We start from the raw sequence: 13,698 nt of genomic DNA on the forward strand, positions 1-13,698 counted from the left end.
AGGCTTTTCAGGAACTGGACTTGATGATCTTGAAGGTCTTTTCCGACCTCAGGGATTCTCTGGGTTGCTTTTTGCGCAGCGCCGCCTCTGGAAGTTCTCGGTCTGCTCATGGGCACTGAGCTCTGACCTCCAGCATTCCCAGAGAGCAGCCAGGCCTGGAAGCACCCAGCAGGCTCCTGCTCCCACTCCTGGCTGCTGGGGGATGTTCCCTCTGCAGCACAGCCCTCCCTGCCACTGCTGTGGGCTGGGCTGTACAGCCCCATCCAGCTGGGATGGACGGGCAGCAGATCCTGCTCAGGCACGGGGATTGGGCCTGATGCTCCTGAGATGGTTCAGCTGCTGCCCCTGCAATGCCCCCAGCACTTGGGTGTGCTGCTGTTGAGGCAGCCAGAGCTGCCAGGGAACTCACTGGGGCCATACTGGGAGGTCCCACTGGGTCGGACTGGTCCAACTGGGGCACATCTCAGCCATGGCTGACTCAGTTCTCAGCCTGGGATTTGCACATCCTGCTCTGAAAGGGGCAGCTGGAGCTCTGGGAAGAGCAGAGACCCTTCCCTGCCCACAGTCCCTCAAAGGCTTTGCTGCAAACCCACAGGAAAGGAAAAGCTCTCCGTGCTTTGCTCATCTGCATCAGATTATGTTTTTCCAAAGGCTTCCCATGCTGTCTGCCAGCCTCCCCAGAGGCCTGGAGAGCAGCATTGTGAGAAGCCCTGGGCAGTGCCCCCGATGAGAAGGACAGGAGTGGAGAAGAGATGGAAGCCAGGGAGAATTTCGAGCCCCGTGGGTGTTGGTGGGTGACAAAGCAGCGGCGTGGCAGCAGCATGGTCAGATACTCTGAAAACTCAGCACAGAGATGGCAAAGCAAGCATGACATCCTCAGTTTTACAGTGACTTGGGAGAGGTGCTGCTTCCCCCAGGCCTGGGCACGGGGTGAGTCTGCCAAATCTGGACAGGTTTCTCCTAAGCTCACCACACATCTATTTTCAGCACGAGGAAATAGGGCTGAAAATAGATGAAGAGGGGAAATAGACCAAAAAAAGCTCACAAAAATAACCCTGAACTATCCTGGGGGCTGTGCTGGCTCCATCCCAGCCTGCTGGGATCAGGGCAGGAAACCTCTCTTGGCTCATGGAGGAAAAACTCCCATTTAGTCTCTTGTTGTCCTGTCCCATCACACCTGGAGGAGGTTATTTCTCCACCTGCATGGAGGGGGGCTGCCATCCACCCCAGCACCAGCTGCAGGCTGGGCTGGTGGGAGGAGCTGCTCCTCTCTCAGTGTGGGATGGGGAGGCCACCCTGGCTGGGATGTTCCACATCAGACCAAACCAGTTTAACACCACCAACACTCCATGGATGTGTATGTTAAAAGGAGAAAATAAACAATCTGAAACCCCAGTTGTAACAAGGAAGAAAAACCCCAGATCCTCCTTGGCTCAGAAGTCATGGAGCAACATGAGCAAGAAGCTCTGAGCCTGTGGGCTGCATGGGAAAGGCCAACTGTGCCAATCTGGAATGAGGACTCACCTTGCCCTTGAAGGAATTTCACAGATTTCCTTCATAAAACCCCAGGAAAAGCCCAGAGTGTGACCCCAGCAGCTCTGCCCTTTGCTGGGATCATCCTGCTCCCCCTCCAGCCCTCCCTGCTCAGAGCCTGGCTGGGAGCACGTGGCAACTCGCCTTGTTCTGCTGCTGCTAAGGACAGAAACTCCTCATGGGATTGTTTCCCAGGGCTCTTTGGAATAAAAGAACCTCTGAAGCAATAAACACTGCCCTGGTCTAAATGCCAAGTGCACGGGGTTTGCAGTAGGATCCTGAGTTTGCCATGGGATGAGGCAGGAGTGGCACTGCCTCAGCTCTTCTCTCCTTTAATGCAGGAACTCATCTGGGGTGTGAGGGGCTGAGTTCAGCCAGGAAAATACCCACATCCCCTCTGTTACAATGAGAGGACAATGGTGACATATTCCATACCAAAGAGACCAATATTTGGGTGTAGCTACCCAGGGAGATTTCCCAGCCCTTGCATCTCCCAGCACAAGCAGCATCTGTGACTCTTCACATTTGTCAGCTGAAACCTCACATCCTTCCCTGCCCAGTATTAAAAAAAAAAAAATCCAAGCCCACACCACCCAGCAAGGCTGGGATCTTGGCTCCTAATGGGATGAAATCTTTTCGAGCCAGTCTCATCTAACATTTCAATCACTTGAATCTCTCTAATCTTATCACAAAAGACTTGATTCTCTGTGCACCAGCCAAGACATCACCCTGACATCTGCCAGAGCCCATTATCCTGCAAAGTCACCGTGGCTGGAGGAACTCCTGTGAAATCTGGGGTGGCCTCTGCTCCCTGTGCTGCTGGAACAGCTCAGTGCCAAGGAGCAGGCACCTGCCACAGCTGGGAAATCACTTTTTTCCCCCCATGAATGAAAAGGTGCCTGCATGGCTCTTTCAGAGGGGGATCAGCAGCTGCAGCTCCAGTTTCCCTTTCCCTGCATTGCAAACACCAAAGCACAACCCCCCCCCCAGTGACACCAGGGCACAAAAAACAGGGGACACTGAGGACACTGAGCCAAGCAGCAGCCACGGAACATCTGCCACAGGGGGAAAGGCAGCCCTGGATCCTCCTGGGACAGCGAGGGCTGGACGAGACCCCAGCTGCTCCCCGTGTCCTCCAAAGGGCTCTGAGGGGAAACTGTAAAACTGGAAGCACAGTTCAGACACACAGATGGCACAGAAAAGGGATGAGATGGGCAAACACCGCAGGAACACGGAGAAAAATCAAAAAATAGTAACAGGAACGGAACAAGAATTGGAAAGGAAAGTGATAGAAGAGGAAAATAATAATGGGAGGGGGGAAAATGAAACCAACAGGAACAAAAACACACAGGAACTAACTTTCCAAGTCAAACTCAGGGTCACTGAGAGGGCTGCTCAGACCAGAATCTGCAGAAAACAGTAAAAAATAAATAAATAAAAGATACACTTTTGTAAAAATTTCATGCTAATTAAAAAAAAAACCAAAAAACAAAAACCAACATAAATCTAAAGAGGAAAAGAAAGGTATTTTTGTGCTGATTAGGACAGGATATCTAAGGTGTGCTATGCTGTCCCCTCTCTGAGCTGCACATTCCCATTCCCATGTCCCTCCTCTGTTCCACTGCTGGGGACACAATGGAGATTCTGCCTGGGGTCTGGAGAAGAACCTACAGGCCCCTTCTGAACCACAATTTATTGAATTTAAATGCCTTTAACTCAGAGAGCACCTGTGGATTCTTCCCCTGCAAACTGCACCACAACCACCAACACATTCCAAGCTCATTTTTCCATCCATTCCCATTTTCACCCAACGTTTCCAAAATTCTGTGGGAGGCAGGTGACCAACTCCCCCAAATCCTTTAAAACCTTTTAGTGTTTAACAAATGATAGAGCAGAGTAACACCAGGTAGGTCAACTCTGGCCAGAGAGACTTGGAAAGGAAAGCATCTCCTAAAGGCAGACTGGACACAGGCAGTGTCTTTTGGGATCTGCAGAGCCTTAATGCAGGTCTTGATGTCTCAGGTACCCTTTATAAACCTCCCAGAGCCAGAATTCAGAGGTACAGGATGTCCAAAGCAGTGGGGTCAACACAAGACTGACTCCATCCATCCCATTACCTGCTGACTCTGCTGTCCTGTGGCACACAGAGAAACCCCCAGTGAGGGAAACCCATGAACCAGCACTTCCAGCTGCCTCTTGGCACCAAGCTGGAAGGCCACAGCTTTTTACTTTTATCTCAGCACAGTCTTTTCATCTGAGGCAGTGCAGCTCCTTCTCTTGGGTCTCTCCCACCTCCCTCCACCTGGAGCAGCCACAGGATGCTCCCAAAGGAAGCACCAGACAAGGGCAAAAAACCCAAACCAAGCCAGACAAAGTGCTGAGCTGCAGCTGGGAGCACTCAGAAGGTCTCCAACACCTGCAGACTCTGCTGCAAGAGCTGCTCTAAGAGCTGATTTAGGGACCTACCTGTGCTGGACCTGCAGTGAACCTGCTGCCATCCCTCAGCTCAGCACTGCTCCTGAGCCTGGGCTGATCCCCACAGTGCTTCCTATCTCATTTTGATAAGAGCCCCTCAGCTCAGCCCTGCTCTCTGTCCCTCCTGCCAGCCCCACTCTAAGGAAACTGGACAATGCTAAGGACAGGACTGGGATGGGAAGGGGAAACAGGAGCTACAGAAACATTACCAACGAGCACACAGCAAAGAAAAAAAAAATACAAACAAACTGAAAACAACAGCCAGCCCCCAAAAAGCACAATAAATTCCCTTCCAAAGCCTTGAGCACCAGGAACTTGGAGGCAGAGGTGTGGCCAGGCACTGGGTCAGCATGGCCACGTGTCCATCTGGGTGAGGACTCGCCAGGGGTGCTGCAGAGGTGCCATGCAGGCAGCTGGGACATGCATGGACATGGGGACACGTGTGTGCAGGAGGGAGGTGCCCAGAGCTCAGCACTGTGGCACAGGCTGGCCCAGCCCTGGCAGTGCCCAGGGCCAGGCTGGACAAAGCTGGGAGCAGCCTGGGGTGGAACTGAGTGGCCTTGAAGGTGCTCCCAAAGCCCAACCAGCCTGGGGTTCCATCACAGCATCTGCACCAAGTGAGGAGAAGCTGCCTCACCTGCACCAACCAGCTCCTTTCCCCTTGCACAGCCCCTGGCTCCCAGCAGCAGTGGTTTGGCAGCAGAAACACCAGCTCCAGGTGTGGCTGGAGCACTGGGTGCTGGGCAGGCTGCCACACTGCATCTCTCCACCCAGGAGCTCCCAGCTGGGGCGCAGGGCAGCACTGGCACAGCCACTGCACTCGGAGCTCAGCCCAGAAGGCACCAATTTCTCTGGAAATCCAGGAAAACCCTTCTTCTGCCTTGCCAGCACCGGGCACAGCCTGTGCAAGGTCCTTGAGGATGCCAGCAAAGGTGGCTCTCAGCATCCCCACTGAGCACAGACAGGGCTGGGGCTCCCTCACTGTGCCCTAGGGCAGCTCTGGCTCTCCAGGCAGTGCCCAAAGGCAGCTCTGGCTCTCCTGGCTGTGCCCAAGGGCAGCTCTGGCTCTCCAGGCAGTGCCCAAGGGCAGCTCTGGCTCTCCTGGCTGTGCCCTAAGGCAGCTCTGGCTCTCCAGGCTGTGCCCAAGGGCAACTCTGGCTCTCCAGGCTGTGCCCAAGGGCAGCTCTGGCTCTCCAGGCTGTGCTCTAAGGCAGCTCTGGCTCTCCAGGCTGTGCTCTAAGGCAGCTCTGGCTCTCCTGGCTGTGCTCTAAGGCAGCTCTGGCTCTCCTGGCTGTGCCCTAAGGCAGCTCTGGCTCTCCTGGCTGTGCCCAAGGGCAGCTCTGGCTCTCCAGGCTGTGCCCAAAGGCAGCTCTGGCTCTCCAGGCTGTGCCCAAAGGCAGCTCTGGCTCTCCAGGCTGTGCCCAAAGGCAGCTCTGGCTCTCCAGGCTGTGCCCAAGGGCAGCTCTGGCTCTCCAGGCAGTGCCCAAAGGCAGCTCTGGCTCTCCAGGCTGTGCCCTAGGGCAGCTCTGGCTCTCCTGGCAATGCCCAAGGGCAGCTCTGGCTCTCCAGGCTGTGCCCAAAGGCAGCTCTGGCTCTCCCTGGCTGTGCCCAAAGGCAGCTCTGGCTCTCCAGGCAATGCCCAAGGGCAGCTCTGGCTCTCCAGGCTGTGCCCAAGGGCAGCTCTGGCTCTCCAGGCAGTGCCCAAGGGCAGCTCTGGCTCTCCAGGCTGTGCCCTAGGGCAGCTCTGGCTCTCCTGGCTGTGCCCAAGGGCAGCTCTGGCTCTCCTGGCTGTGCCTCAGCAGCTGCAGGCAGGCAGGGAGGGCTCAGGGAAGGGCCAGGTGCCCTCTCCTGCCTCCCCAGCAGGACAGGCTGGTCAGCAGCAGGTTACCTGGAGTCTGGAAGTTGATTCTCCTCATCTCCACGGGGTCCTTGGGGTGGTGGGGGGCAATCTCAGCGTTGTTCAAGAGGCACTTGGTCCGTGGCTCTGAATCTTTCCGTTTGCTTCGCAACAAAGCCAAAAAAAGAAACAAAAGAGACCAGAAAGAAAAAGCAGCTTAGCTTCTGGGCCTTGTGGTCTCAGCTATTTCTCAGCTACTCATGTTCAGGCACGAGCAAAGCTCCCACAGAAAAGCAAAGGTGCAGCCAAGGGTGTAAAGTACATAAAACATCAGAAAAGGGATGAGGTTTGGAAGGCTTGCCAATGCTATGTTTTAGGGGTTGACAATGGCCTGGGAGCCCCTCAGCAGCTTTCAGGTAAGTCTGGAAATTCCCCCCCTTCTCCCAGCAGCAGCACAAACTGGCAGCCAGGAGCAGCTGAGGTGCTGTGAACTCATACCTCACCCTCCCTGCTCAGAGCAGCCCCCACTGAACTCTGCAGAGCAAAAAATGTTCCAATCTGGCCAAGCCATTTCCAGCCTGAGAGCACCAGAGCCAGCAGAATCGTTTGGAAAAGTACAGAATCTCCTGGCCATGACCTTGGGTTTTGAGCTCTGATATTGCTGTTGGCTTGTTCAGGAGCTCTCAGAGCTGCCCTGCTGCAGGCAGAGAAGTCAGAGCAGCAGTTTTCAATCTTCTGTGAACTGCAGAACCCTAAAAATGTGGGTTCAACAAACAGTGTAGACACATCCTCTCCCAGCACAGCTGTGCCTGCTGAGATCCACCTCTCCTTGCCAGGCACCAGAGCCTGCTCCAACCCGCCAGCTGAGCTGCACATGGAAGTGCTTCCTAATATATTTCCCTCCAAATGGCTTAGGTTAGCTTAGGCAGCTGAAAAAGTCTTTGCTGACCTGGCTCATTCTCCTTGAAGAGAATTTAGAAGCAAAGCCCAGTGCTGACCTAAAGATGTGATAACTCCTAGCAGAGAAGCAGTGATGAGCTGCTGCTGGGAGCTGAAGCTCTCCAGAGGGCAGAGAATTTGGCCCCAAACCCCGAGGTGGGAAAGGTGGTCCCAGCCCTTCCAGCAAGGGGCTGTGGAGCTGCTCACCTCTCCTGTTCAAGCCTCCAATCATCTGCCTGCAGCAGCAATGGCAATCACTTAGGCAGACAGGAGGTTATTCAGGACATTTTTAGCTGTCTCTTGATGTCATTAATAGCCAGAAGAAGTGGTCTGAGCCCTGCCAGCTCTGCATGGGGCAGCATTTTGGAATGACACCACTTTGCAGTTTGGGTTTATTTTTGCTGCAGTTCTGAAACTGCTGTTAACAGTTCATGGACTGAACCCATCAGTTACTTTCAGTGAAAGCTCTTCCAGACTTGGAAATGCTTGGGAAAAAGCCTCATTTCTGCAGTCATAAACAGACTCTGTCAGAAGCCCTTGGCTGAGGGGACAGAGCAGCTTCTGCCACAGGACAAGGCCAGCCCAGCTGTGAGAATCCTGCTTGCACTGTGCCACTGGCTCAGGGACAGCCCGTGTGGAGCAGCCAGACAGGCAGAAACCCACTTTCACCTCTGACTGCCACACAAATGAGAGCTTCTCTGCTCCATTAACCCAGCACTTTATGAGCCATTTACTGTCACTGCTGCTCAACCTGAGAAAGGGCCGTTTCATTTAGGAATGGACAAACAGGAGAAAGCTGGGCTTGCTTTGCTTTTTCTGCCCCAATTCAAACATGGTCCCAGCTAGTCTGACATGGGGTTTCTGTGAGGACAGATCTAGAGGTGGGAACTGCACCAACAAAGCCCCAACACCACACAGCAAACACTGCTTAACACACAGCAAGCAAGAACCCGAATAAATGGCAAATCTGGTGCTCTTACCTGTCTGGTTTGCTGTCCAGGAAAGCAGTAAGTGGAGAGAAGACAAGAAAAATGCTCAGGTTAGAAAGGACTTGCAGAGCTAGGGGGAAGCATTTGCTCAGCTCTAACCCTGGCAGCAGAGGCGGGAGCAGCAAAGACCACCCAGCCACAGGGACACCAAGCAGGAGCCCTGAGCCCTGGCCCAGAGCAGCCTCCCATGCTGGGGTGCAGAGGGCACCCTCCTGTGCATGAGGGAACACACAGGTCAGAGATGGAGCAGGGCTGGGAGAGCAGGGCTGAGCAGAGCCACCTCTGCTGGCCATTGCCACCTTTACTGACTTTGCTCAGCCCCTGCTGCCCCCTTCCCTTGCCCTGTGTGTGCTCAGGGACCCCCATGAGCTGCTCAGAAAGCCAAGGGAAAGGGAGACAAAAAGGGGTTTTCCCTTCTCTCTCCTGAAGAATCACACCCTGCTCCTGTCTCCCAGCTCCAGCAGAAAACCAGGCTGAGAGCAGTGGAGGTCTCTGCTGCCCCCCAGCTCAGGGGTGCCTCCCCAGTGCCCACAGGGAGCAGCAAGGCTGGGTCCTGACACACTCACTGCCCAAGGGAGTGTCTGTGGGACAAGCACAGCTTTCCTGGGAGGGCCATGGGGCACCATCTGCGGCAGCAAATCCCTGCTAATCCCTCCTGTGCTGGGCAGACTCTCCCATCCCAGCATTTGTGCCTCAGGGAAGGATTTCCCCTCAGGAGCAGGACAGAAATCCCCTTTAGGTCCCTGGGGACACTCAGAACCATCTGAGGTGTGAGCAGCTCTTACTTTTTGTAGAGCAGGATGGCGATGACGATGCAGATGATGAAGACCACGGCCAGGACGGGCCCAATGACCCAGATGAGCCCCTCCTCACCATCAATGATGGGCTGGGGGTCAGGGTTGTCCAGCTGGATGGGGTCAGAGAAGGGACTGGCAGCATAGGTCTGCAAGACAGGGAACAGGGTGGAACACAGCTCAGAGGTGGGATGGGACTGAAGAGAGCCAAGCACAGGATATTCCACAGGAGGAATTGCTGGAGAGGATGTGAGCTCTCTGCAGCACAACCCAAGTGCTGCCAGGGAAAATGCCCTCTTCAGCCCAGAGAAAATGCCCTGTTCCTGGGCATCCACATGAGGGGTATCTTCCAATGCTCCAGTGAGACAGAGCACAGAGGGATCACACTCACGTGAGGCTGCAGCCTGCCCTGTGTCTGTCATTCCTGCTGCTTCTGTTCCAGCACAGCCCTGAGCCCTCACCCCTGCCACAAACACACAGACACTTTCCCCAAGCTCTCACGTAACCATCTGGATTTTGACAGTCAGAGGGGATTACAGAGCAAGAGGGAAGGGATTAAAACAAGAATTAACGCTTGGTCTGGTGACTGAAAAAAAACCAACCCTGACAAATAAATACAAAGTAGTGAAACACTGTGTGTGTCCTCTGCTGCCTCTGCACCGAGCTGGGTTCTTGAGGAGGATCAGAGGCACATCCAAACCCTTCAGAGTCCTGACAAAGGATGAATTCCCATCCTACACAGGAACTAACAGCACAGAGAACTGGCACAGCTTTGGGAGAGCAGCCAGGGACAGGACAAGAACAGGGGCTCTGGCTCCTTGAACTCCATCAGCTCTGAGCAGGCTGGAATGCTGCTCCACACTGAGGAGCTGCTGTGGATCCAGGCCACTGGGAGTGAGTCTGCAGCACCTTGTTCTAAAGCAGAAATTACCTCAAGCTGCAGTAATCCGATTGAGAAACCCATTCAGGAGCATGTCAGCCTAATCCTTTAATATCAAATACACAAGTAAATATTTACAGGGGAAAAAAACCTCTGAAAACCCTTAATTTCCAATAGCTCTCTGCTACAATTCCACAGGGGGATTTAAAAACAACAAAGTATTAGGCTGTTTCCTATTGTGTGTGAGGGAGGAGGCAGGTAAATATTAAAATAGTTGTTTTCTAAAGCCAAGTACAGCCCCAGTGAAAACAGCAGAGATGCTGAATTGGTAGAGAGGACTTGTAGTTTTCCATAAAAAAATGGAAACCTCTGTGCTTGAAGAGGAACTTAGCAATGCCCAGAGTGTGACATGCTCTAGGAGCAGGATGTCTGGGGCCATTGCTCTGAGGAGTTAAAGAACAGCCTTTAAAGGAAACTACTGTTTGAAAAGGGGTTTGACCCAGGGCTCTCTGAACTCTTGTGCTGTCCTGAGGGGACAGCTCACTGTTCCCCCCCATTCTGGACTCCAGTCTGGAGCCAAGTGTGCAAGGTCTGCCCACAACAACTGGGACAATCACAGCTCCTCTTGTCCTTGGTGCTTGGAAGACACAAATGCAGGCACAAGCACAAGCAGCTCATCGAGCACAAGAGCCACAGCTGGAAAGAAAACCCCTCCAGGATGCCAGGAGGGCAGCAGGGCTGGGGCAGGGAGCAGAAGGGCCGGGGGAAGCAGGCGGCACTTACGGCCTCGGGTTCCTGCAGCACGGCCAGGATGAAGAGCACGTATTTCTGGCCTGGCTCCAGGGCTCTGTTCTCAAAGTTGTCGTAGTGTTTCATGTCCCCCAGGATGAAGTGGGAGGGCAGGGAGCGGAAGCGGGCGGCGATGTAGGGCCGGGGGAAGTCCAGCTGCCGCGAGTGCCGCAGGCTCCGGCGCCGCAGCCGCGCGATGTCCTGCACCAGCTGCGGGGGCACAGAGCACCTGAGAGCCTGCACGGGAGCAGCAGGGAGAGCCAAAGCCCCCTCCCAGCCTGGCTGCTCCCTGGCTGCCCTGATGAGGAGCACAGATACCCCAAACCCTCCTCCCAGCCTGGCTGCTCCCTGGCTGCCCTGATGAGGAGCACAGGTATTCCCAGCCTGGCTGCCCTGAATGAGGAGCACAGGTACCCCAAACCCCCTCCCAGCCTGGCTGCCCTGAATGAGGAGCACAGATACCCCAAACCCCCCTCCCAGCCTGGCTGCTCCCTGGCTGCCCTGATGAGGAGCACAGGTACCCCAAACCCCCTCCCAGCCTGGCTGCACTGAGTGAGGAGCACAGGTACTCCCAGCCTGGCTGCCCTGAATGAGGAGCACAGGTACCCCAAACCCTCCTCCCAGCCTGGCTGCCCTGAATGAGGAGCACAGGTACCCCAAATCCCCCTCCCAGCCTGCCTGCCCTGATGAGGAGCACAGGTACCTCAATCCTCCCTCCCAGCCTGGCTGCCCTGAGTGAGGAGCACAGGTACCCCAAACCCCCCTCCCAGCCTGGCTGCTCCCTGGCTGCCCTGATGAGGAGCACAGATACCCCAAACCCTCCTCCCAGCCTGGCTGCCCTGATGAGGAGCACAGGTACCCCAAATCCCCCTCACAGCCTGGCTGCCCTGAATGAGGAGCACAGGTACCCCAAACCCTCCTCCCAGCCTGGCTGCCCTGATGAGGAGCACAGGTACCCCAAACCCCCCTCCCAGCCTGGCTGCACTGATGAGGAGCACAGGTACCCCAAACCCCCCTCCCAGCCCTCAGGTCCCCATCCCATTCCCGCTGTTCTCTCTCCCCCCTGAGCTGAGTCCAGCTTCAGCCACACTCACCTCCTCCAGGTCCATCTCCTCAGGGCTGCCCAGGGGGTTGAGGAACTGTCCCCCCCGGGACTTCCTCAGAGGCACCACCACAATGTAGAAAGCTCTAAATGTTGGGAATGACAAGAAAAAACGGAAGGAATTAGCCATGGAAGAAGGGAGAGCACACACACTGATGTGAGTTTGCCCAAACTGCCCCACTGGCTGGAGCCCCTTATTCTGCATTCAGCACAGCTGTTGTTCCTGGAAAGAGCTGGACTCAGTGGCAGCCCCACATCTCCTTGTGCACTCCCTGCACACTTCTTTGGCTTTCCCTGCTAGTTGTGGAAGTGCCTCCAAAAGGCAACAGTCAGGAAGGCTGGAAATGCAGGAATCACCCTCCTGCTATTGCCCCTGGGGCTCTGTGGTGCTCTCCAGCCATCAGGGCTGACCCCCAAAACACAAACTCAGCCCTCCACCCCTTGCAGTTAAACAGAAACCTACTGGACAGGCACAGAGCTCTTCACATCGGGGAGAATCACCACCACGTTGCCATCAGCATCAGGCTTGTGGGTCACCTCTGGCTTCTTGGACAACATGTCAGCAGCAGTCCAGGCTGCAACGTTCTGCTGCAGCCCCCCCATGCTGTTGCCCTGGTTCATCAGCACGAAGTTGTAGAAGGTGCGGGGCCTCAGGTGTGTGATGAGTTTCTTGGTGGTCCGGCCGTCCACGTCGACGTGCAGCCCGTTGTACTGGATCTGTGGGAGAGGAGGAGGTTCTTCCCTGAGCAAGGCTGGTGCTGCTCCAGCTCCTTCCTCCCCATCCCTTCCATGTGCAGGGAACACAGAGCACCCAGCCCTGCAGAGCTGGGGCACACACGGGGGGAAAAAACTCCTGCCCTCCACTTGCCTTGTATGGGGTAGGAGAGTTGTAATTCTCAGGGAACTCCCAGCTCAAAAGGACAGATGTCTTTGTCACCATCTTCACCTTGAAGTTTTTGGGTAAAACTGCAGAGAAAAAAGTGAGGAGGAAGGGGAGAAAGGAGAAGAAAAGGCAGCAGAGGGAAGGAAGAGCAGGAAAGAGAAGGAAGAGAATGTCAAGTGCTGGAAGAGGGCCCTGCCAGGCTGGGTCTGGCTGCGGCTGCAGGAACTGAAGGGATTGCTCCCTCCTCCACTGTGCTTGAGTTTTGCCAAGGTCCATCTCCCAGTGCTCCCTGTCCCCATGCCTAACCCCAGCAGGGCACGTGGCTTTGCCCCCACACTCTGGGCCTGGGTGGCTGCTGCAGGAACGAGGTGCTGCCTGGCTGAGCATGCTCAGGTGAAGAAAAACCCATCCCAGGTCATGGCTTGAGGGTTTGGTTTTTTTTCTTTTTTTTTTTTTTTTTAGTTTTTGCTCTTTTCTTTTGGCTGCTTGCAAAAGCTGAAGAAAATGCTCTTCCCACCTGTACAGCGACTGGCCCCCCCCTTCAGGTGCCAGTGACAGGAGGTGTCCGGACTTAACTTAGAAGAAAGCGGTAAAAGGGACTTACCTGGCCCAAGGCAGAGAGGAGCGGAGGGACTGAGTGTGACACCAGAGTGCTTTGCATTTACTCACGAGCCTGGCTGAGCCCGGCCTGACCTCTCCAGCTCTCTTGCCTCACCAGCCCCGGATACAAGGGGAGAGAGGGAGGAGAAACCGGTGAGTCCTACCTTGGTCCAGCTGGAACGTCCGATACTGGACGGTCGGGCTGTAGGGCCCGGGGCCTTTACTGGTGTGAGCACGGATTTTAACGTCATAGGCGGTGTTGGGTTTGAGGCCGTTGAGGGTGTACGAGTTCTCTGGGGAGGGGGGCAGCTCTTTTTCCAGCAGGTTCCCGGGAGAACCGGCTTCCCGGTAGGCCACGGTGTATTTGACGATGGCGCCGTTCCTCTCGGCCAGCACGGGGGGCAGCCAGCCGAACTGCACCGACATGGATGTGACATTGCTGGCCTCCAGGATCTGGGGGTACCCCTTGGGGATGTCCTCGGGGGTGCTGAGTTCCTGCACGGCTTCCTCCCCGAAGCCAGCCCGGCTTTTCACGGCCAGCTTGAAGACGTAGGTGGCGCCCTTGTGGATGCTGGTGGCGATGTACTTATCCTCCAGAGCTGAGAACTCCAGCGTGGCCAGGGGGGCCACGTCCTTGCGGCCAAACTGCAGCCGGTAGCCCAGCACCTGGCCCTCGGCGCCCAGCGGGGGCTCCCACTTCACCAGCAGAGTGTTCTCCTCTGTCTGGTGCACAGACAGGATGGGCTTTCCTGGGACTGGGAGAGAAGAGAGACACAGGAGCTGCAGGGACTCTTCAGCTGCAGCAATGTTCCAGCTGGGCTCCACGGAACCCCAAACTGCTGCCACCCTGCACAGCTGGATGGGCCCTAAACAGTTT

The 13,698-nt window shown here is 55.5% G+C and overlaps 1 protein-coding gene across 1 annotated transcript in view; it reads right to left on the reverse strand.

Annotated features, from left to right (window-relative positions):
• PTPRS (protein tyrosine phosphatase receptor type S) overlaps positions 1 to 13,698 on the reverse strand; it is a 167,552-nt gene that overhangs the window by 17,262 nt on the left and 136,592 nt on the right. Inside the window, exons 15-22 of the mRNA XM_077191543.1 lie at positions 12,986 to 13,576; positions 12,207 to 12,304; positions 11,802 to 12,055; positions 11,331 to 11,424; positions 10,231 to 10,446; positions 8,559 to 8,716; positions 7,765 to 7,776; positions 5,897 to 6,009 (exon numbers count right to left, since the gene is read on the reverse strand). Coding sequence (XP_077047658.1) covers positions 5,897 to 6,009; positions 7,765 to 7,776; positions 8,559 to 8,716; positions 10,231 to 10,446; positions 11,331 to 11,424; positions 11,802 to 12,055; positions 12,207 to 12,304; positions 12,986 to 13,576 — 1,536 coding nt within the window. The remainder of the gene's footprint in view (positions 1 to 5,896; positions 6,010 to 7,764; positions 7,777 to 8,558; positions 8,717 to 10,230; positions 10,447 to 11,330; positions 11,425 to 11,801; positions 12,056 to 12,206; positions 12,305 to 12,985; positions 13,577 to 13,698) is intronic.

The sequence above is a fragment of the Agelaius phoeniceus genome, chromosome 29 (genome assembly GCF_051311805.1).
Source record: "Agelaius phoeniceus isolate bAgePho1 chromosome 29, bAgePho1.hap1, whole genome shotgun sequence".
NCBI classification, from domain to species: Eukaryota; Metazoa; Chordata; class Aves; order Passeriformes; family Icteridae; genus Agelaius; species Agelaius phoeniceus.